Source organism: Epinephelus moara, chromosome 15 (genome assembly GCF_006386435.1).
Source record: "Epinephelus moara isolate mb chromosome 15, YSFRI_EMoa_1.0, whole genome shotgun sequence".
NCBI lineage: Eukaryota > Metazoa > Chordata > Actinopteri > Perciformes > Serranidae > Epinephelus > Epinephelus moara.
Window position 1 is genome coordinate 12,633,688 of NC_065520.1, and position 21,761 is coordinate 12,655,448.

At 42.2% G+C, this 21,761-nt stretch overlaps 1 protein-coding gene across 1 annotated transcript in view; it reads left to right on the top strand.

Moving 5' to 3' along the window:
* Positions 1 to 17,590: 17,590 nt before the first annotated feature.
* Positions 17,591 to 21,761, top strand: part of LOC126401659 (FERM and PDZ domain-containing protein 4-like) — a 63,770-nt gene continuing 59,599 nt past the window's right edge. Inside the window, exon 1 of the mRNA XM_050063018.1 lies at positions 17,591 to 17,975. Within this exon, the coding sequence (XP_049918975.1) occupies positions 17,935 to 17,975 (41 nt within the window). The 5' untranslated portion in view covers positions 17,591 to 17,934. The remainder of the gene's footprint in view (positions 17,976 to 21,761) is intronic.

A 21,761-nucleotide genomic window follows, 5' to 3' on the forward strand; every position in this document is an offset into this window, starting at 1 on the left:
ACATGAAATCTTATATGCCTAACAGACATTGCTTCTCGTTCTTTGAGTTTACATATGGCTAAAGGGGAAAAAAACAACCGTAAACGGACGGCATGATTCGTGTTGCGTTCAAGGTCCCCCCAAAAGGCGGGAGAAAAAAAGGCCGAATATTCAATTTTTTTTTTTTTTTTTTTTACAATCGAATCTTGTGCCATCGAACTTCGAAGCTTCGAATTTTTTGGGTCAGCCATAAATCCCACATGCAAGGGGCTACCCATAAGGTTGTTGTTTTCAGCAAGTTGTCCTTGAATAGCTGATGTTGAGCTGTAGAGCTGTGTTACTTTTTATGACCTAAGGTGTATTTTAATAAACCTGCATTTGGTTTAATTTATTCTTTCAAGCTTTATTCCTTTTCATCTTATCTGAGTTCTGTTGTATGTTTGTGCTCCATAGATTTAATTGCAAACTACAACTGTTTAGTAAGTTAAAGATGCATTGCTGCTAACGACAGCTTGAAGTGGCGATGGGGTCTTAAGGTTTTTTTGGAAGGTCTTAAAAAAGTCTTAAAAAGGTATTGAAATTAACCTCAGGATTCCTGCATATACCCTGTTGTACACTGGCCATCCTCCCTAATCACCTCCTTGAAAAGTCTCAGCAGTATGTGAATGTAGTGTTTCGTTTCCGAAGAGAAACGTTGTCTCTTACCCTAATACAGGCAACGATAACTGTAGCTGTTTGGTAATGCACAGATGTAATTTCTAGGTGACAGGGTCGTGATGCTTTTAGCATGAGGTAAGCAGGATGTTGTGATAGGACTGGCAGTAATAGAACACCATATATTTCAATAAATCTTATGTAAGAGCAAAATATTGCAGTGTGCCCCCGCTTTTCCTTTCCCTCCCTGACACAGCATGATACATTATCAGAATTAAAAGCAAATTCCTGCCATGCATCATACAGTATTTAATGTACTGTAAGCACTGCTACATTTGTGCTGAGGTGTGTATGTGTCCAGCAAAAAAAAACGATTTTCAACAAGACATGCTGCTACTAAAAAAAGCTGACTGCATCATTGACCAACAAGGGTGAGCCATCAATACCAAATGACTTGCCAAAAACCCTGTGTGTTTGTGTGCAGCTGTGCTGGCAGGTATCGACGAGGCATCAGCAGGGTGTTTGCTTGTTATTCTTGGTTGTTTGTTGTTGGAGTTCTGTGTTTATTTCGCCATGTTGTTCATGTAGGAGCTAATAGAGGAAGATTACGACGTGTCACCAAAAACACAATATCCTTTGTCTGAGTTGAGCATGTCTGAACGTGTGGGTTAGACGTGTAACCGCATGTTGCACTAAGTGGGGATTTGTGGTTGCAAATCCGTCGTCTGTTTGCAAACAGTCAGAGATCTTTCATAAATGTCAGATGAGCTAATGTGTAAAGCCACAATCCTTTAATGACTAAATGCAGATATGGCAGCGGCCCCTGCAGCTAAAGAACATTTACATTCAGCAGGGTTATCACATGATGTTGATCTCTGCATGACTGTAGTAGGAAGATTTAAAACCCATATGCCAGTTAGTTGCATTATGTCCTGAGCTGTGTTTGCTTGCATGTTAAACGACTACAACAAATGGATAAGATTAGGAATAACAAGTTTTCTGTCACCCTTAATATTTGTTTGTTACATTGACTTTTCATGTCAGACTCTTTCTGTTTTTTTGTTGCATTCAATTTTGATCACAAGCTCAGGCTTTATTGCAGGATTATGCTTATGTAATTTAAATTTTCTTTATTAGAATTCAGACCACCACACACATTCAGCATCAGTGAGCCTGCAGCAATACATCTTTAATGCCTTTTACAGCCAGTATTCAAACTGTGTATTTGTGAACAAGCCGTATGTTATACTGAAAACTACCTGCAAAGCAAATTAGATAATTATGTGTGGGCTCCTTTCGGTATATACCTCAGCCCAGAGTGAGGTTGACATGTTCATTAATTCTAAACTAAAAGCTGAATTTTAAAGTCAGGTAGGAAAATGTTTTTATTCTGCAGATATCCAGAATTTAAGTACAACTCCTTTATTTTGCAGAACAACATATGATGACCACTCTGCATCAGTCATTGTGGGCTCGGAGGTTAAAAGAGTTGCATCTCATGGTGAATTAAAGATACTAATTGCCCAGCAGCTGTTTGTATAAAGCTCTGTGAGCTGTCCAACAGGAGCCCAGGTGTATCTGGGTCTATTTGCTGATTTGTACACATCTCGCGTAAATACACTCTAATTCCCTCCACCCTCAATTAAAATGATGTGGAACTGAAAATTAATGAATTAAATATAATTAGTTGCATCTATATCAGAGCCCTTATCTAACTCTCGGCAACAAAGCAACAAGCTTATCACTCAAAATATCAAACTATTTTTTTCAATAGGTAAAAGCATTGAAAGGGAACCATGGAGCTTTTCTTTATTTTCTGTCATGTGTATAATGTTACAACGTTAGATGTTCATATTAAATGTGGACAAAGTTTCAAATACTGAGATAAATATATATTATACAACAGTTAGTTCCGGCCAAGCAATTTGAAGCAATTTGATTGGCCAGGAGACTTTCAAAACGTGACGATATTGGAGTACAACATCACGGTTTGTTTACTCTCTGAATACATTACTCCGCATCAAACAGCTGATCAATGCTGACGCGTTGCCATGGCAACATTATAACTACCGCTGCGCTCAAGTGACATTAACGAGTCTGGCCTACTTCAGAGAAAACATGGATTTCTTAAAAATATCAGTTTTGAACTGAATTACGAGTGGTCATCACATGAGGAGTGAGGGAGAAGGGAAGCTTGCTGTGTTGCCATGTACTGTTTTTGTTGGCGGAGGAAAATAAAATACTTAAATAATCTATTTTGTCACCTTTCTTCAACATTTTCTTACTCAGCATTGCTATTTTAACTGTTGTTGAACTGTTGTATAAAAGCAATATCACACTCCAGGTCCTGAAGTTGTACTGTGATATCGTCACGGCTGTGATTCGGTTGTAGGTACGAGGCCGCAGACGATATCACAGTACAACATCACTCCCTCTCGTGTGATATTGCTTAAATGTAAAACCGTCAGACCTTTCTGAATACTTCCCAGCTGTTTTTTCTACTTTTCAGACATATTTCTTTACATGGTTCCCAGCTCCAGGCATACTATTGCAAGTGATTACGTTATGTAGCCTACAGTGCTACATGTAGCTACATGCTAATGTTAGGGAAAATGAGTAATCTTGGTTGCCATTGTTGTTAATTTCCCCTTATTTCTGGATCATATTCCTGTTGGAACATGTCTGATTGTGAAGACTTTAATTTAGCTTTTGTTGGTGATTTTAAACGGTAGAAAGTGCCGTTTTACTCCATTTGCAAGTACACTGCTACATGTAGCGACATGCTAACATCAGGGAAACATGTAAATCTTGGAGTTTGATGTTGTTAATTTTTTCCCAATTTGTTTCATCATCCTGCTGGAGTATGTTCAGATGTGAAGATATTGGTTTATAAGCTTTTATTGGTGAGTTTTCAAGGTAGAAGGTGATGCTATACTTCGCTACAGTCATACCCCACCTGCAAGTACACTGCTACATGTAGCTACATGCTAACATCAGGAAAACGTAATCTTGGTGGCTGTTGTTAATTTCTCCCCAACTTATGAAAGAAAGTGCCGCTATTATATGTTACAGTCATTTCCCAGCTGCAGTAACGGGTCAGAGACCATGAGACAAGGACGACTTGGAAACATTGACCAATCAGAGCAGACTGGGTTTTTTGAGAGGGGAGCTTAAAGAGACAGGTGCTGAAATGGAGCATTTCAGTCAGAGGGTTAATACAGGTGTTTCAGCAAAGACACTATGAGGAAAATCCAGTTGTTGTTTTTTTTGTTTTTTTTACATGAATCCATGTAAACATGTTGAAGTGGAAACCTAAAATACAGGTATGAACCTAAAAAAGAGGATAGTAGGTTCACTTTAAGCATGTAAAATAGCGTACATTACATGCAGTAGGAATGTATTTATTGGCTAATCATGAAAACAAAGTTCTCCAGTTTGTTATCTCCACCTCTGCATGCTCGGACCAGCTGATGGCGGTACATTGAGCAGTTTGCCAGTTTCTGATGTAATCCTCATGGAAAGTTTCCATTATTTGTACTGTCACAATGTAACACTCCAGTCCAAACACACTTAAGCAAACAAAATTGCTTTAAAAGTGCAACACAGGAAACACCACAGTATGGCCTCTCAGCTTCTGTTCCAGGAAAAAAAAAAACAAAGCAGTTATTTATTACGTCCACTCTTGCCCAGAACACTTCCACCATTACTCTGACTCTCACTTTGTTTCTCTCATCACCGGGAGCTCTGCCCAGTTATGTCCAGCAACATTGGGACTGTTGCCCAAACGAGAGCCCCTTGGGCCCCTTTGTCATCACACATTATTGGTCCTTAGCCTGGTAATCACACTCTCGACATTCAGTGAGCAGTTTTTCATAAATATACTATTTCTACTCGGTTTAAAATGTCTGAAATCGGCTGTTAAAATTGTATTTTAATATTTTTTTATTTGATTAAGCTGCTTTATTTTGTAGGGAATTGTGCCTTTAAAATGAGCTCCTTCATAAAACATACTGAGATAGACTTGTGTGCAGATGTTTATATGGCATCGCATGCTTGCTTGTGTGTGTGAGTGTATTTGGCAGCCAGACTATTGGCTGTGCTGGTCGCCTCGAGAGATGTGGCTCACAAAAAAAAAAAGACGTCAGCATTCAAGCTTAGTGAGTGCATGTGTGTGTAATTAAATGTCACGCTGGGCTTGAAGAATCGCTAATAGCATTTGATCAATTTGTTCAGTCTACATGTGGGTCTCCATCTCTGCATCCCGATGTGTGTGCACGCCAGGCATGGTGAGAATACATACATGGCATGCAGCCAGCAGTGCGTGAATATATACTCCAGAGGAATATATATTTGCTTGGAAGATGTTTTTCTTGTGTGTTTACAGCTCATGCATGCCTGCGTGGAAGCCCACTAAAAGCTCAGGGGTCCAGGGCAGCCAGCAGCTTACTAATATGCAGCGAGGTGACAAATAGCTCCCGTCGTTTCCCACTCTTCCTTATCTACTAAGTGTCTCCGACAAGCTCCAGTTATTGAGGAGGGACGTTTAGCGGGCTGACAGGAGAAGGTATGAGGAAAGTGGGAGAGGGAGAAACAAAAAGCTGAGCCAAATGTATTATTTGTTTAAACCCACATGGAGCACTCAACATTTTAATGCGTCAGAAACAATCTGGTCGCTGCCAGGTACAGACGGTATGCCAGGAAGATAAAATCTCAGCTGCTTCGAGAGAACATTAGCAAACTTTTAATATAAATACACATTTCTCAGGGTCTGTGGAAAAGTTTTTTTTAGGATATTGTCCTGAGGAACACCAGAAAGGCTTGAAAAGTGATGTTCTTTTGAAAAAAAATGGAAAGATAGAAGGTGTGTGATCTTTTTAATCAAACTACAATGCCAAATTTCATCCTTGTGTTTCATGTCAAACATGAGACCCAGCTCAAAAGCAACAAGTTTTTGTCCTTGTCTGGAGATTAACTCATTGTAGGTTAAACTAAATCCACTTTCAAATGTTGCCTTGACACTGCTGGCATTCATTGTATTATTTATACTGTAAAACTCTAACCTGTGTGCTTATAATGTCTCCGTAACAGTGTGCTGAAATATTGTTAAAAGCTTTCTTGATCTCAGTCAGTCATATCAATCCAGTCCGCCCAGTGTGAACTGTGGCTGGTGGGCGGTGCTTTGTTTTGGCTTGACTGTTGTCAACGTCGCAGCTGGGTCACAAACGTTCTCATTTTACAGCTAAACAGTACACTAAAATATGTTTCTGAAAACATTGAAGGTCTTCCTAGTCATCCAACCACTCAAAGTGCTTTTTCGCTACAGCTATATTCACCAATTCAAATAAACTGGTGGCCAAGGCTAACGTACAAGGTGCCACCTGCACCACCTAATCACACACACTCACATCAATGGCATCAGGAGTGTTTTGAGATTATCTTGCCGAAGGTTACGTGATGCGGACTGGGCGACCCATTCTACCTTCTGAGCCACGGCTGCCTGCAGCAACAGAATCTGGATTCATGTTTGATCAGCGCTGTCTAGTTTGACAGTTTGACCACAGGTTGACACGACGGACAGCTGCGTCAGAGAACTCCTTAGCTCTGATTGGTTGTTTACAGCACAGGTCCCCTTCTAGAAATGAACTGGGGAAGAAAAAGAAAAAGTACGGCCAAAATTCTAAACTCAAGGCTTCAAAGTGGAAGTCAATGGGTGATTCCATCGGTCTATAAAGGAAAATGGATCTTCTGCATCGTAGGGCCTATAGAGTAAGCGCAATGACTTTTGCCAGCCGAGATTCCTACGAACTCCTAACTTCAATGGCAATATATGATTTAGTCTTCCAGCTCCTCTTGACTTTCAAAATGTTATCAGACAGAATACATCAAACTCTAATGGTGGAATGAGTCACTTTGCGGGGGTTGTGATGCCCTAAACAATTTATCCACTCATTTACAGACGTCTCTTTCACAACGCAAGTCTTTCCGAAAAGTCTTTGTGGGCCCAATGGCACCACATGACAGACCAGGAAGTTGTAATTCCATGGTCTGGACACTGTCTAATTAACTTCAAGGCCCGGTACTGTTTCAGGGGGCTTGGTGATATCATGGTGGCTATGTCCATTAGTTTTTATACAGTCTATGTTGGCACGCAAAGCCAGTCTACCTATTGATGATTCCATCGAACCTATTGATATGCAAAGAAGTGCTGTGCTTGAAGCAATTCTCCTTGAAATCCCTTCCAAAACAGTACCAGCTTTGTTTGCTTGACCCTCTCCCCTATCTTGTTACCAAATCTCAAAATAAACCCTCCACTTGATCTTGAGTAGCCGATATAGTACGTATAAAAAGTGTAAGCCTTCTCCTCTCATCATATAATCCCTTCCTCTCTGCGTCTTGCCCTTTTCCCATCTCTTTCTCTCATTCCACCCTTCAATCTCCTTCTCTCCCAATCCATCATCAACTCCCACATCACACCTTCATCTTACAACCCCTCACTTCTGGAATATCCATGTCTCCCTTCATCCATTTATCCTCCCTGACCTTTCCCTCTCTCTCCCACTCACACCCTCATCATCTCTCCCTCCATGCACCTCCCTCGTTCCCCCTTGTTGTATCAATCTAGTCCGTCTCTCCTCTTTCTCACACCCTCCCTCCATCTCCCCTCCTGCAGGGTTGTCTGCCCTATCAGATTAGGCCCGTGTCATAAGGAAAAGAGAGAAAGAGAGAGATTGCCGGTTGGATTAAAGGCGGACGGGAATGAAATTCTATGATCTCGTTGTTTAGACGAGTCACATAAAGTTTCTGTGTGTGTGTGTATGTGTGTTTGCATGCGAAGGGCGGCGTCCGCTTTATCCCCTGTAATGACAGCGAGCTGGGCAGGAATGCCTTGCACTGTTGCATGCTGGTAAATAATGCATGTCTTTGGTATGATGACAGAGAGTTTAATGAATGGCTGATTGCAGTTTTATTGTATTAATATATCTTGTGATGCCATGTAGATTGGACAGCATGTTAAATTACTGTATGATGATGGATTGGGCCACAGACACGACACGTTACAGAGCAATCAGGTGTGCATTCAAATAATAATTAAAGTGTAGGATGGGGTAATATTATGATTGGATGCCTCACACAGTGCTGTGGCACAGTGAAACACAGTGTGACATAGTTTATTTATTTTAAATAAGACACCCCCTGTAAAGTAATGATTACTTCAAGGCACCTGGTGATGTCAGCAAATAGTCACAAGAACTTTTATGTGCATTCTTAAAGACTAACAATATGTTGAATGCATTTCCTTCCTCATAAACCATTTGCTAAGGTATTTGAGTGTTTTTAAACGTGCATTCTTAACACAGTTTGCAGCCTTTTCCTTTTTTAATTATTGCATTTAGAGATGTCGGTTTCAGTTAACTTTGCTTTCAATTAGCCCGACATCCATTAACTCGTTACACAACTGTGATTTTTTAAGAAAAAAACACACAAAATGACTTGAAATACAAGATGACTTTTTGAGTTTTGAGTTAAAAATATCTTGAAATTTTTTTATATTTTCTGTTGGCTTTGCTGGCAGACATCCAGCTAGCTGCGTTTTCGTGGGGTGTGTTCGGAAACAGTCAGTCTGAGTGCCGAAGTGTACTCTGGCACAAACTTGTGAATTCAGGGCACTGTTGGAATGTACCTTTCGGTTATTCAGAGCACTGCACTCTCAGAGCAGCACAGCATACTCTGGGCACTCTGTCCAGGGAGACGGAAAAGCATTCACGTGAAAATACAACACTCTGTTTCTTCAAACGATAGCGCTCTCAGTATGGTGTACAGCGTCAGATTGGATTTCCAAACACAGCCATGGTGCCCACTGACAACCCTCTGGTCCCACTTGATACCGTTAGCCTTGGTTTCTCTGCGCTGTGCACCGGCCGGGCTGGAGCAAGCTAGGGGCAATGCTAATTTGGCAATTAGCAGAAACATGGTGGCCACCCTCTGGTGTCCCCCAAGGTTGCGTCAGTGAGTAAGCGGCTTAAATTTGAGCCACAACCCCCTCTAGCAATGTTAATATGTTAGCACCACGAGCTGTGTTGATGCTGCTAACACTGCTATCTCTGCTGACAGAGCTCAAAATTAAGCCACATTCTCAGCAGGGTGACCTGGCGGGGGACACCAGAGGGTGGTCACCATGTTTCCACAGTGGGAATCACCAAAGAGCGGCGTTACAAGCAAGCTCCAACCCAACCACTGCTCTGCACCGTGCAAATGAGAGCAGTGGCAGCTAGCTACCCAGTGTGGCGTGAATCCCTTATTACCTTTGTTCTGCATGTTTTGTGAAAGCTTGGGATATAGACAAAACAGAGCAGTACCACCAGAGATCGTGGAGGCAGGGTAGTGTTGTCGAAGCAAGATATGAATGGAACGAATCGGTAATACAGTGATTCAAGATCATTTGTTGTTGTGCGACTCTGTGCTTTAGTGCCATCTGTTGATGCCAACATAAAGGACGCATGGAAGTATGAGGGCGGTGATGTTTACAACGTTTGGAACAGATGTATCTATTTTCGTATAAAGGGAGTCTAAAAGAGCCTGACCGTGTGTGGGATGCTAATCTCAAGTCTGTGGAGCCTTGTGCTTTGTATGCTACCCCATCTCCACTGACCTCCTCCCTTGTGACGCTATAAAGATGTCACTCTTCATGAACTGAGACAAAGCATTGCGGAGGAACGTAATCCAGGTAGCAATAGTGTTTCCAATAAAAGCCATAATTTGCAAAGGTTGTACACAGCCGTATTTTGTTGCAGACGGGGGTTGGCTCTGCATATATTTGTCAGTGGTCTGCAGAATACTGAACAAGCAGTGATATGTGACTGGCTGCTGCAAAGGTGACACAGATTTATGTTTGAACATCACCACTCAGAGACTCAAGGGAATGTCAAAGTCATCAAGGTAGAGAAAAGAGACAAAGCTTATCATTTCAGTATCTGTCATCAGCTGATCAGCCGCATGTTTAGTTGGATATTTCAACTATTAGACTTTATTGTTCTTGAAGTAGCCTCTGGTAGAAATCTCATTACAGGATACAATTATGATGGTTATTTTGTTGGACATGCTACGTCCTGCTCTTCTAAAGGAGACAGAAGAGATGTCTTGATACAGATACACCACACACACACACACACACACACACACACACACACACACACACACACACACACTCACAAACACACAGGCAGGTCAGTGATTAGAGAGCTGAATGCCAATGTAGTGTGTAATAATGCAGCGCACAGGCTTTGTCTTTCTTAGTTTTCTCTCGCACACAGTCACTCACACTTGAATGGTGACCTTGGGCTATATTGTTATTCATTAATGGCCAGAGGCGGGCGGACTACCTTCTCTCTTCTTATCTCTATGGGACACAAACCAGCAGTGGGATGCTGGTGGCGTTCCTATCTATCCTCACTGTAATAAGAATCACTGCTTTAAATCAGCCGAGTGGAGAGATCAGACAGCAGCCTTGGAAGATAAAAGAAAGGTCCTGCTGTTCTGTCCGTCAGGTGCTTAACACTTTCGTGGACTATGGAGTTTATTACTTTCTGAAATAAAACTGATTTTTTTAATATATAAAACGTGAGAATATTATAGAGAAGGTGATGTTATATATATGCTGTGTTACACTGACTGAAACAGTGCTTGTTCCAGTGGACAGCAGGGACCTGCATATAATCCTTGAGGCAGTTGTTAAAGTAACAGAACTTTTCTGGGAACAACTGAAATATTTCAGCTACCATTCCAAGATATGCTGCTAAAATATTAAAATAAATCTTACTTCATGGTAGAATTACATGCAGTGCATTTGTTCAGGCCCTCCGTGCCCTGCTCTCTCTCTCTCTTTATCAGACCACAAATGAGACAGGAACTAGCTAGCTAGCCACCTCAGTTTCCACTCCTCTGGACTACTTCCCTGCAAGGAGAGCATGCAACTGTTACGAGACAGACTTTCGGTCAGCAGCTGTAGCGACTGAAATTCAGCCAAACCCCTCAGTGCCAGGTGTCAACGAGGCCTGGTGGCTAACAATGGTGTTGGGCCTGAAGTGTGTAATGGCAGCAACAGAAAGTTTGCTGATTCGGCGTCAGTCAGGGCTGGGGCTGGGCTTGCTGGTCCATCTCCAAAGCTGCTGCCTGCTCTCCTCTGACAAGGTGACCTGTAGTGGCAGGAAGTGAAGCAGAAAATGCTCTGTAATTTAGGACTCTAGCTGGCAAACGCTATGTGAACAACTTTTGGCTCCGATTAGCAAGGCTAAACTATTAGCATCATGACATTATTATTGTCACATTTTGTTTCGTTAATTGTTAGACTCTGTCAGACTTCTGATAAGTCTATCTTACTATTTTGCATTGCTTTGCAGTGTAGGCAGTCATTGTCAATGTTGAAATAGCAATTTTCTTAGCAGGATTCTTCGCCATTAAATCAGGCTTTCACCGAAGGGACATGCACACGCCTTTGCATTTGTGCTGCTGATAGGAATGACCTCTCTCTGAAATGGCCTGCGATTGGCCAGAGTCTCGGGGTAGATTTTCCGAAGCCTGAAAACAGATCCAAGAGGAGGTGCAGAAGTCCAGTTTGCTCTCAGTCCAATAGAATTATAATGTGCTCAAAGTTTTTATGGGATTTTTGATCAATGACGCCAGAATAAATCTGCCTAACCCGGCTTTAACACAGGAAAAGTAATGAAAGGAGATTTCAAATGAACTTTAGAATATTAAAAGCAATATGATCACTTTGCTCTGTTTTTCCTGCAACACATTAAGAATCATTTGTCTTTCTCTGATTTGATTGTTTTGACTGTTGCCGTCAGTTTTTTGGTTAACCTCTGTGGAGTCTTTCCATCTGAATGTGACAATCTAAGGTACCATCTGCTGTCTGTCTGCTGCTCTGCAGTGCCAAATACACCTTTCCCTTCTGCTCATGGAACCTAAGTAAATGCTGCTGGATTGATTCATCAGTTGACAGAGTTGATTGTCAGCACTATGTTTTATAACTTTTAAGTGTTAAGAAAGGAAATCAGGTCCTTCCAAATCAAAAGGCTTAAGTTCAGGTGAAGCCAGGGGTCATTAGTGTTAAAGTCAAGAGCATAAGAAAGCAGAAGTTGTCGAAAGAAAATGTTTTGTACATGTTTCTTTCACTCTTATGTTGTTGTAGAGCTAAAGTTTCATATTGCAGTTGTCAGAGTTGGCACTTTTTGAATCCCTCTGAGATGGAACGCTGTTCATAACATTTTCAGAGAAGTGTTGAAAGTTGAATGGGTGGGCAAGTCACTGGAGGTGGAATCAGTGAAGTGTGGAAGTAAATTACCATCTTAGAAGTAAAAGGTCCTGCATGTCCTTCACACACCCCACTCAAAAAGTTAAGAACGCAGTTGAATAAACCACTTTCTTGCATATACATTATGCAGTGTGTGAGTTTTAGTGGAGTGAATTGCTGTCTCTCCAAAATTTGAAGAAGGACGACACACAATAAAATCAGAGCCAGTTTTACTTGCAGCATCACCTCACATTTGGTTCAGCGATTATTGGCAAATATCATGGGTGAACAACTCACTCTTTGTCCTGTCCTTTGCATCCCTTCTTGAAACAAGTCATAATAATAAAATGGAAATTTGTGGGCCCTGGCAAAAGTTCATTCACTCTCCCTCACTTCTTCATTCATCCCTTCCTCTCAGCCCTGATGCCTCTTGGCCTCGATCCATTTTCATAGATCCCTGCTCCCCTTTATTATCCTGTCAATTTCAAATTAGGCAACTCCTTCCTCAATCACTTTATCCAATCTCTTAAGCCTAAAGGTACCACTCCGATCTCTTACCCACACAGGAACCAATCATTAGTCACTGTTATCTTCGCCAATCCAATCAGCTCCTCCAGTAGTGCAGTGCTTCCAGCTTTTTTTTCTCAACAATTCTCAGTCGTGTTCAGAGGCATTAGTTTCCTAATCTGAGGATAAAGGCTAACTTTCTACATTTTAATTATAAATTAAGGTTTTAATGATTAATCACAAAGATGTAGTATCTATGGGAGGTTCAGATAGGGCATACTAAGACCATGGATTTATGTAGACAAGGCCCCAGTAGTCCGCATGATGCTTCTTTTTGCTCGTCTGTCAGTGTCAGGTCAGATATATTGATGGAAGATAAATTCATGTGAGATATGGTTGGGGCAGATGAACTGAGTTGAAGGTTGCAAGGTTAGCTCATTATTTCCAGCCCATTTTAGTTTGTTTCTGCGGTCCCCCTAACATAAGATGTCCTTCCATCCAAGAACCTCCAATATGGAGATCACCGTTCTGACATAAAGGCTTGGGGGTGGCTGTGGCCCAGGAGGTAGAGCAGTCATTTACCAGGGGGTTGTGGTTTGATCCCCAGCTCTTGCAGTCTACATCGCTGAAGTGTCTTGGGCAAGATACTGAGCCCCAAATTGCCTGTGAATGTCAGTCTGATGAGCAGGTGGAACCTTGTATGGTAGCCTCAGCCACCTGTATATGAATGTGCTTTGGGTGGTCACAAAGAATAGTAAATTGCCATAAGAATACAGTCCATTTACGATTCCAGTAACCTGATATCCAAATGCTCTCAGTGATGCCCAACACTAGACATCAAAAATAGCTTCTACCTGTAATAAACTGTGCCAGGAAATTGAATATACAACAGATAAAAGAGCAATCGTTCATTTGTCTCATCCTCGTCCTGAGATGGAATGTGGAAATTATGAGAGGGCAACAAGGCTTTTTATATATTGTAATCACAAAGTGCGTTTGATGTATGCGGTTGCATGTGCTTTCAAATGCACCTAAGGGAGGGCGAGGGTCATCAAAGAGTCTTTGCATTAAAGCTGCCTGACGTAAATCAGCTGCTCTCTGCTGTCACTGCTTTGCACTTAGAGTAGGGGAAAGACGTTATTTACATTTACAGACGCACACTGAGTTTCTTAAGGTTTGTGAGCTCATTTACAGTTGAGGTTTAAACGAATTTCTACGTTTAAGGAAGCTAATGTACTGTATTATTGTCCAAAGCTGCCATGAATTTTTGTACAGGCATTCATGGTCCCCAGAGGATAAATTCTATGACATTGGGGATTTCCTGATTCTCCTCTAGCACCATCATGAGGTCGACATTTATGGTTTTGAGTAAAAAGAGTCAGCATAAAACAATGGACATAGCCACAGTGATGTCACCCAGTGGTTTGTGGACTCCCGTTTTAAAGCTTTGAGTCTGGCATTTTGGACAGCACCATTTTGAATTTTTGGAGACAGAAGGGACCATATTTGGTTGAGTACATGTAGCAAACCCTCATACCGGCTGCTGGCTTGCTTAACACAGAGCATTTACATCTGTGGTTAACTGTGATAATGCCAATGCAGATTTTCAATGGCAAAAAACAGGCTTAAAACCAATAAAACGAAATTCACTTAGTGGAAACACTGAACATCCGTCTCCTTACTGGATCTTTAAGTACACCCAAATGCTGAGCAAGACTTTTTTAGATTGCCAAAATGTTACAGTTAACTTTCATTAACTGAAAATACACTGAAAAAGCGACAGCTATGGCTACACCTATACTCTATACTGAATCTGGGGTTACGCCGTTGTTACCTTACCTAACCAACATTGTTGTCTGTAGCATCTTGTGAACAGATGGCACCCATCTGTCAATGAAAGCGCCCTTAATTATGCATAACCTAAATCCTAAATTTCAACAGGTGAGTTATCTAAAATTACCTCCCTCGTACAGCTGTCATAAATGGGGAAAATGGCTGTAGAGTAGGGCTGCAACCATTCTCGGAACCCATCAGCTGTATTCGGTGTCTGACTTCCGGCAGATGGCGATACAGTCTCTGGGGGCAGACCCCCGATTTTTTGGCATTCCAGTTTGATTTGGGTGGAGGAGGTGAATTTCCCTTTCCGACTTCTGTTTATATATAAGTAAATATGCTGAACCATTGCAATGGATTCTGAGTTTTCAGTGACCCCAATTATGTTCTGCCTCGTTAGTTCACCGCACGGACCATTTAACCTGGAAACAACTGCAGCCGGCTCAAACGTGATTGGTCAATATCACGCGGACTACAAACAGCCTACAACCGGAAACCAGGGCTCTTCCGCTCTTCTTCCAGAGGCAAGATCTCCGGGGTTTCTACACACTCAACATTCACTGAATGTAGAGTCTGCATATAGAGACTAGGCTGCAACTAACGGTTATTTTCATTGTCGACTAATCTGTTGATTGTTTCTTTGATTAGTCGACTAATCATTTTATTGAAAAATGTGTTAAAATGTTGAAAAATGTCGGTCTGTCTCTCCCAAACCCCAAAATGATGTCATCTAATGTCTTGTTTCGTACTCACGCCAAAGGGTTTTAGTTCACCGTCATGGGAGAGTGTGTAAAGCTGCCAATATTTGAACCTAAGAAGCTGCAATAATTTGGGTATTTTGGGTACTTTTATAGTACCTTTTTGTGAAAAATGACTCAAACCGATTAGTCGACTACTTAAATAGTCACTGATTATTTTAATAGTCGATTAGTCATCGATTAGTCGACTAATCGTTGCAGCCCTATTGTAGAGACCAAAATTGTTATTTGTACCCGGATGTTAACATGTTTACTTCATTTTAAGGTTGGGCTCTATGTGAATTGACTTGCTCTTGGAGACAGCCTCAAGTGGCCATTAGAGGAACTGCAGTTTTTGGCATTGTCCTGCAAGTTGCTGCTTGCTAAATACATGCCAAACTGAAGACATTCCTATCAGCCTCAGCTTTACTTTTGTGTTTACTGCTATATAACTAATGTTACCATGGTAATATGTTAAATGTAGCTGGTGAGCATGGTAAGCATTTCACCTACTAAACACCAACATGTTGGCATTACCATTTTAAGTGTTATTAGGTTCAACCTCATCATTCTTTGCTAGTAGGGTTAAAAGTGTTGATTGATTTTAAAAGTCTGCCTGTCTGATGTGTTCATGGTGGGAAAGATATGGAATTGGCAAATATAGTATAAACTAGAAAAGAGGTGATTTATGATGACATGAAAAGCAAAGGTAATCGATCATACAACAAGCAGCACTGATGGAGTGTACTGGCCTCTTGACCCTGAAGAGAGACAATAAGCAAACAGTGACATCATAATATCAAAAGGTCAAGTGACCCTTACAGCATCTTGTCTTAAAGTACTTACAGAACTGTAATTGATGATGACCCAAAGCTTGTAGGACTTTATAAAAAACACAAATCATTGACAGTGATGTAACATTTCCAACACTGGAAACGTCACTGTATGATTACTTAAGATGGAGCATTATGTTAAGTTCCTGTATCCTGGGACAGTCTGAGCAATACTCTTGAAAACTTTTCTCTTAAAAAGAAAGTCTCAAACTTTTAATGTGATCAAGTATGCAGTCTTGCATCACCCCCCAGAGAAATTTTCATGCTCATAAATAGTGATTAGACTGTCCTCAACCATCAGAGTAACTTTTATGAATTCTTAAATCTCATGGCATTCAACTTGAGGATATCTGGTTCCATTTCTCTCATTTCATGTGTCGCTTGACATTATGTCTCCCCTCTGCTGTCCTGATCCGACAGCTCTGTAACTACAATTTAAGAAAATGCCAGGATCCAATTTAGTGATTCTTGTCACGTAACACCGTCTGTTGACATTGGGGACAAGAGGCCCAGTGAATAAAATAACCTGCTCGCTGTTTTGATCGAGATTCCCATTACCTTGCTGTTTCAGGCCTGTAGCAACTGAAGACACTAAGAAAAATGTACTCCTTTCGTTCAAAAGATAAGTGAAAAATGTACTTCCTTTCATTACACGCCCAGTTGAGTCGAGCTGGATTACATGGGATGCTAAACATACTTTCCGCTCTTTTGCATTCAATTAAGGTTTATCCTCGTAACTGAGGTTCATTTGTGGTTTGTCCTTGGCACCTTGTGGCACAAGGCCAGCAGGAGCAGCATCTTGAACCATCTGTGCGTGCTCACAAACACACACACGAGGCTGCGACTTGTTGTTCGGGTTTGATGACAAGCTTTGTGAAGGGCTGTGCGTGTATGTGTGCACAACAAAAGAAATAAGCGTCCTTGAATGTTCTCGTCAGAGACAACAGGCAGACAGACTTGAGTCAATTTTCTTGCATTAAAACCCATTTGTTTTTAGTCCAAGTGAGGTTTTGAAAGTAATGAATAAAGATGCTATGTCGAGACAATTCTCAAATGTTGTAAACACATCAAAAGGTGTTAAACCCACACGTGCAAAATATCCCTATGTTTCTTCCATTCAATAAACGAGGACTGAAAAATGATCCAAAACCAAATATTCCCTCTGGATGAAAATAAACAAGAGAGCTGTCTGTGGTCTACAAGATTAATGCGTGCTTTCATCACGGTGATGGTGTGCGCATACAAGCTCACTTAGTAAAACCAAGCGGGGGGGAAGGAAAAACCTGAGAGACGGGGTCTTGCTCCCATCAGCGTCCCATTCTGCCGAGTCAGCTTTCCTCTGCCCATCACCACTCTCTCTCTCCCCCCTTCTCTGTCTCTCTCAGTTGCTTTCTCTTTACAATCAAAGCACTTTTACTCTCTTTTTTTGTCCCTCCTCCATCTTTCATCTTGATTTCCTACTCTTGTACCCCCCTCCTTCTCCTGCATCCTCTCCTCTGCCCCTGCAAAAGGGACTCGCAGCCCCGATGAGCGGAGGGCAAAGCCGGAGCCAGAGAGCATCTGTCATCCGTTCGCTTTGTCCCCCCCCCACCCCCGTCCCTCCCTACCTACCTCCCTCTCCATCCCATCCCTCTTCCATTCACTGTCCCTCCCTCCTCCTCTCTTCTACCCTGCTTGCCGCGGCTAGGATCACTGCACTACTCCATGTGCTGAGATGGAGAGCACACACAGTGGGCTTATTGCAGCTCAACCAAGGCAGGTGGAGAGGAGCAGAAAGGGCTGACTCGTCCCAGAGAGAGCAGAGAGGAGGAGGAGGGGGGGTGACCTTACTGTCTATGTCATCACTTGAGAACGCAACATTGTGGAAAGACAAGGAATTGGACTGTCTTCTTACCAGATGGGGCATTCAACAATGGTGATACTTGCTGCCATTTGAGTGTGTTTTCCCAAACTGCGAGAAATTCTGTGTTTGAATGGCTTTTGTTGACTCTTGATATGGATCCGGGTTGAAACGGGATTGTCTGGAATTTGGATGTGGATTAGAATGCTGATGTGGAGCACCTGAGGGTTGGGACGTAGCGCTCTGTAGCAGGACCACATGGACATGTTTGGGTTCTCCAAGATGCCAAAGCTGTCTGGGTGAGTGTGTGTGTGTCCCTTTGCAGCTGGTCTCTTTTTTAACAATTCTTCAACAAATGCCACTACCTTGAGAACAAAGTGATTATTTATTTCATCTAAGGCTGATCAGTTTTTGAAGGGTATACCGGTTTCTGCTTGGACGACTCTACAATCACTTTGTCCACTTTTGTTTATCCAATCCAGAAAGTTTTACGACTCTTAAAATGAATGAAATGAGAGGGCTTCAACAGAGAGACTTTGGTGATAAGGCTAGAGCAAATGTTTGATGAAGAAAAAGCAAAACGAGGAGCTTTGTGTGATGTGTGTGTTGCACAAAACAGATTTGTATGTGACCCGTAATGCGTTAATTTCAGAGACGATATTGTATTCTATTGATGTATTGTTTCCTGTCTTTGAGCAGGTAGAGGCCTGGTTGTGTTTTTGTCTTATTATTTGTTATTTTAGCATCTAAAAAATGTTGGGATCTACAACTCATACTAAGATATGCACATTGTCAACAGCAACAACAGAGGCTCAGTGGGGAAAGAAAGCCAGGGTGGAATCAAAGAGTCCAAGAAGCATCCAGATAGATAGATAGAGGATGGACAATGGTTACTTAAAAGGACAGAGTGAGCCAGTGGAGAGCACAGAGCCAAAGGAAGAGTTGTAACAAGACTACTAAGTACTTCAAAAGACAGCTTGATTTAAAACTGTTCCAGAAGAGGAGGTTCACCCTGAGCCACCCCATCCACTCCCCATTATGCACACCCACAACTATATAATCAAGGCAAAAGATTCAAACATTTAATTAAAGTCCTGATTCAAGATTATTTTAATTCAAGTAAACTATCCAGTGTTGCAGTTTTACATACCAGACATGTTAGTTTAAATGAACCCCAGGCCTGAAATGTAAAGACATACTAAGAAGTCTTAAGATAGAGGAGAACTCTATAATGAAGAGCTCAGCACACAACAATCTCCGCTCACTGTGATCTAATATGCCACACATACACACTACACGGCATGATGCGTGGGCACACATGCACGTTAATACATGTTTGCATGATCCCCCAACTCATGTGTGGTCACATCGCTAAGCCCACTAAACATGGCTCATGACAAATCTCTTAAACCTACACACTCAGAGGGTAGCATCTGGATTGCATCTTCTGCTCTTCTGAGGAAAGAAATTGAAAAAGGATCCACGTCTCCATTGTGGCTCAGGCTTAACAATACAGCTATTTCTACACAATATTTGTGTGTTGTTATTATCACATTTATACACTGACATTTAACCAGTGTATAAGGAAACACAAGAACTTTGAGTTTGCCTGAATATTATTGCCAAATTCCAAGTAACTTACTCCTAACTCTGTATTTGGCTCAGTCATGTTTGTGAATTTCAACCGAACTGAAGTTTATGGTTTTCTTAAGCATATTAACACTTGGCCCTCAAAATATATGAAAAGACATACAGGTGGTATAGTGGTTAGCACTGTGGTTTCACAGCACGAGAGTTCCAGGTTGGGGCCCCTCTGTGTGGAGTTTGCATGTTCTACCTGTGTCAGCATGGGTTTTCTCCAAGTACTCCGGCTTCCTCCCACAGTCCAAAGACATGCAGGTTAATTGGTGACTCTAAATTGCCCGTAGGTGTGAATGTGAATGTGAGTGGTTGTCTGTCTTCATGTGGTAGTCGGGCTACCTGTCGAGGCTGTGCCCCGCCTCCAGCCAGTGACAGCTGGAGCCATGTAATGAGGAGTTTTGGGTAGATGGGTCAACAAATCTTCTGCCTTCAACCCGAGAGGCTGTTGTTCATATCTGTTTCCAAACAACAAACAACAGTAGTTGTTTTAGAGTATGACCACGATTGTTCCCTACGCCGAAACATGTACTGTATCAGCATAACCATTATGATGACGACCTAATCTTAGAAAGGCAGCGATTTTAACCCTAACCCAGCCTGGTGTTGGACACAAAGACTTAACAATGCGTAATGTGGTACGGGGCACGAAAAAGTACGTGCTGGCAACACAGTAACAATGCCAGTGCAAACTCAATAAGGATCTTTTGTCGTGGTGTGCGCTCAAGTTAAGTATTAAAGGATAACTTCGGTATTTTTCAACCTGGGCCCTATTTCCCCATGTGTATGTGTGCGTATGATTCATAGGTATAACTCGTTTTAAAATTGGTTCAGTATTGAGGGAGGTGGCCCCTCGGCAGCCGCGAAACGAGCTAAAACGGTAACGGGGGCAAATGCGTCCCGTATAAGAATGTGCATTAAAAGTGCTTTTTTCCGCCACTGACCGGTTCAGATCGCCAGTGCTATCTCTGAAAATAGCATACTAAGCGTTTCCCTTACCTCTGGGCTGTGTGACGTCATCTCGCGAGAGCTTTGCTCCACTGTGTCTGTAGCTCTCTCTACTCGTGGGACAGCCGTTTTCTTGAGGAAGAGGTGTTTCGGGATTGGATGTCTTCTCTTCTTCGGCTGGCAGTAGTCATCTTGGGAGAAGTGAGCACTGCAGACCCGATGGTCTGCAAGGCGCAGTGTCTGGACAGGAGTGTTAGCATCCATTTGTAGCACAACTAGCCACAACTTCAGCATCTCGCCGTCCGACAAAGGCAGCCTATGAAAGCTGTACGGGGTGTTGCGCGACATCCTGTTCTTGCAATTCGGATAAGCACAAACACGAAGCATTGTTTTCAATCGATGCAATAAAACTCTCAACTGTACTCCGGGACAACCAGCTCCACTCTGAGCGGCACTCTGCATGGCTCCTCTGTTTTCTTCCGGCAACAAGCAAAGCTCTCGCGAGATGACGTCACAGCCAGGAGGAGGTGAAGGGTCAGGGAAACGCTTAGTATGCTATTTACAGAGATACCACTGCCGATCTGAACCAGTCAGTGGCGAAAAAAAGCACTTTTAATGCGCAAACTTATATGGGGCGCATTTGCCCCCGTTACCGTTTTAGCTCGTTTCGCGGCTCCCGGCTGCATCCGCCTCCCTCAATACTGAACCAATTTTAAAATGAGTTGTACCTATGAATCATACGCACACATACACATGGGGAAATAGGGTCCAGGTTGAAAAATACCGAAGTTATCCTTTAAGAGTGAGAAAGTCGGGGCATCGGTGGCTTAGTGGTAGAGCAGGTAACCCATGTACAAGGCTGTTGCCGCAGCGGCCCGGGTTCGACTCCAGCCTGTGGCCCTTTGCTGCATGTCACTCCCTCTCTATCCCCCTTTCACGCTTGTCTGTCCTATCGATTAAAGGCCAAAATGCCCCAAAAAATATTTTTAAAAAAAGTGAGAAAGTCTGTGTTTGCTGGGTGGGAGGGTTAGTGGATGGGTCAAATGAACATGGACTTTCAACCAGGAGACAGCTGTTTGTGCCCTGTTTGAAACCAAAAGTCAGTGCAGTTCCAAGACTTTATGATCTTTACATGGTTATGCAAAGTACATAAGTTGAAGTCACTACGTCCCATAGGTAGTTATTAACACCAAAGCTGCAATCTTTTCCTAAACTTTATCAATTATTTCTTTGTTCTCTAAAGTGTCATTCTTTCCTTAGACCTAACCCCACTGCGACTGTTTCACAATGAAACTTCAACTGTTTGTAATAGACTTTGCATTGGCTTTGTTTTGTGTGTTGCCAGCATGTAATTTTAACACTTCTTGTGCCCATCACCACGTTATGCCTTGTTAAGAGGTCCTGTCTATTTCATGTATTTCTCTGAGACTGTGGTGCCTCACCACGGTGTTTTCCTGAGCCTAACCAAGTCATGTTTGTACCTTAACCTTACCACACCA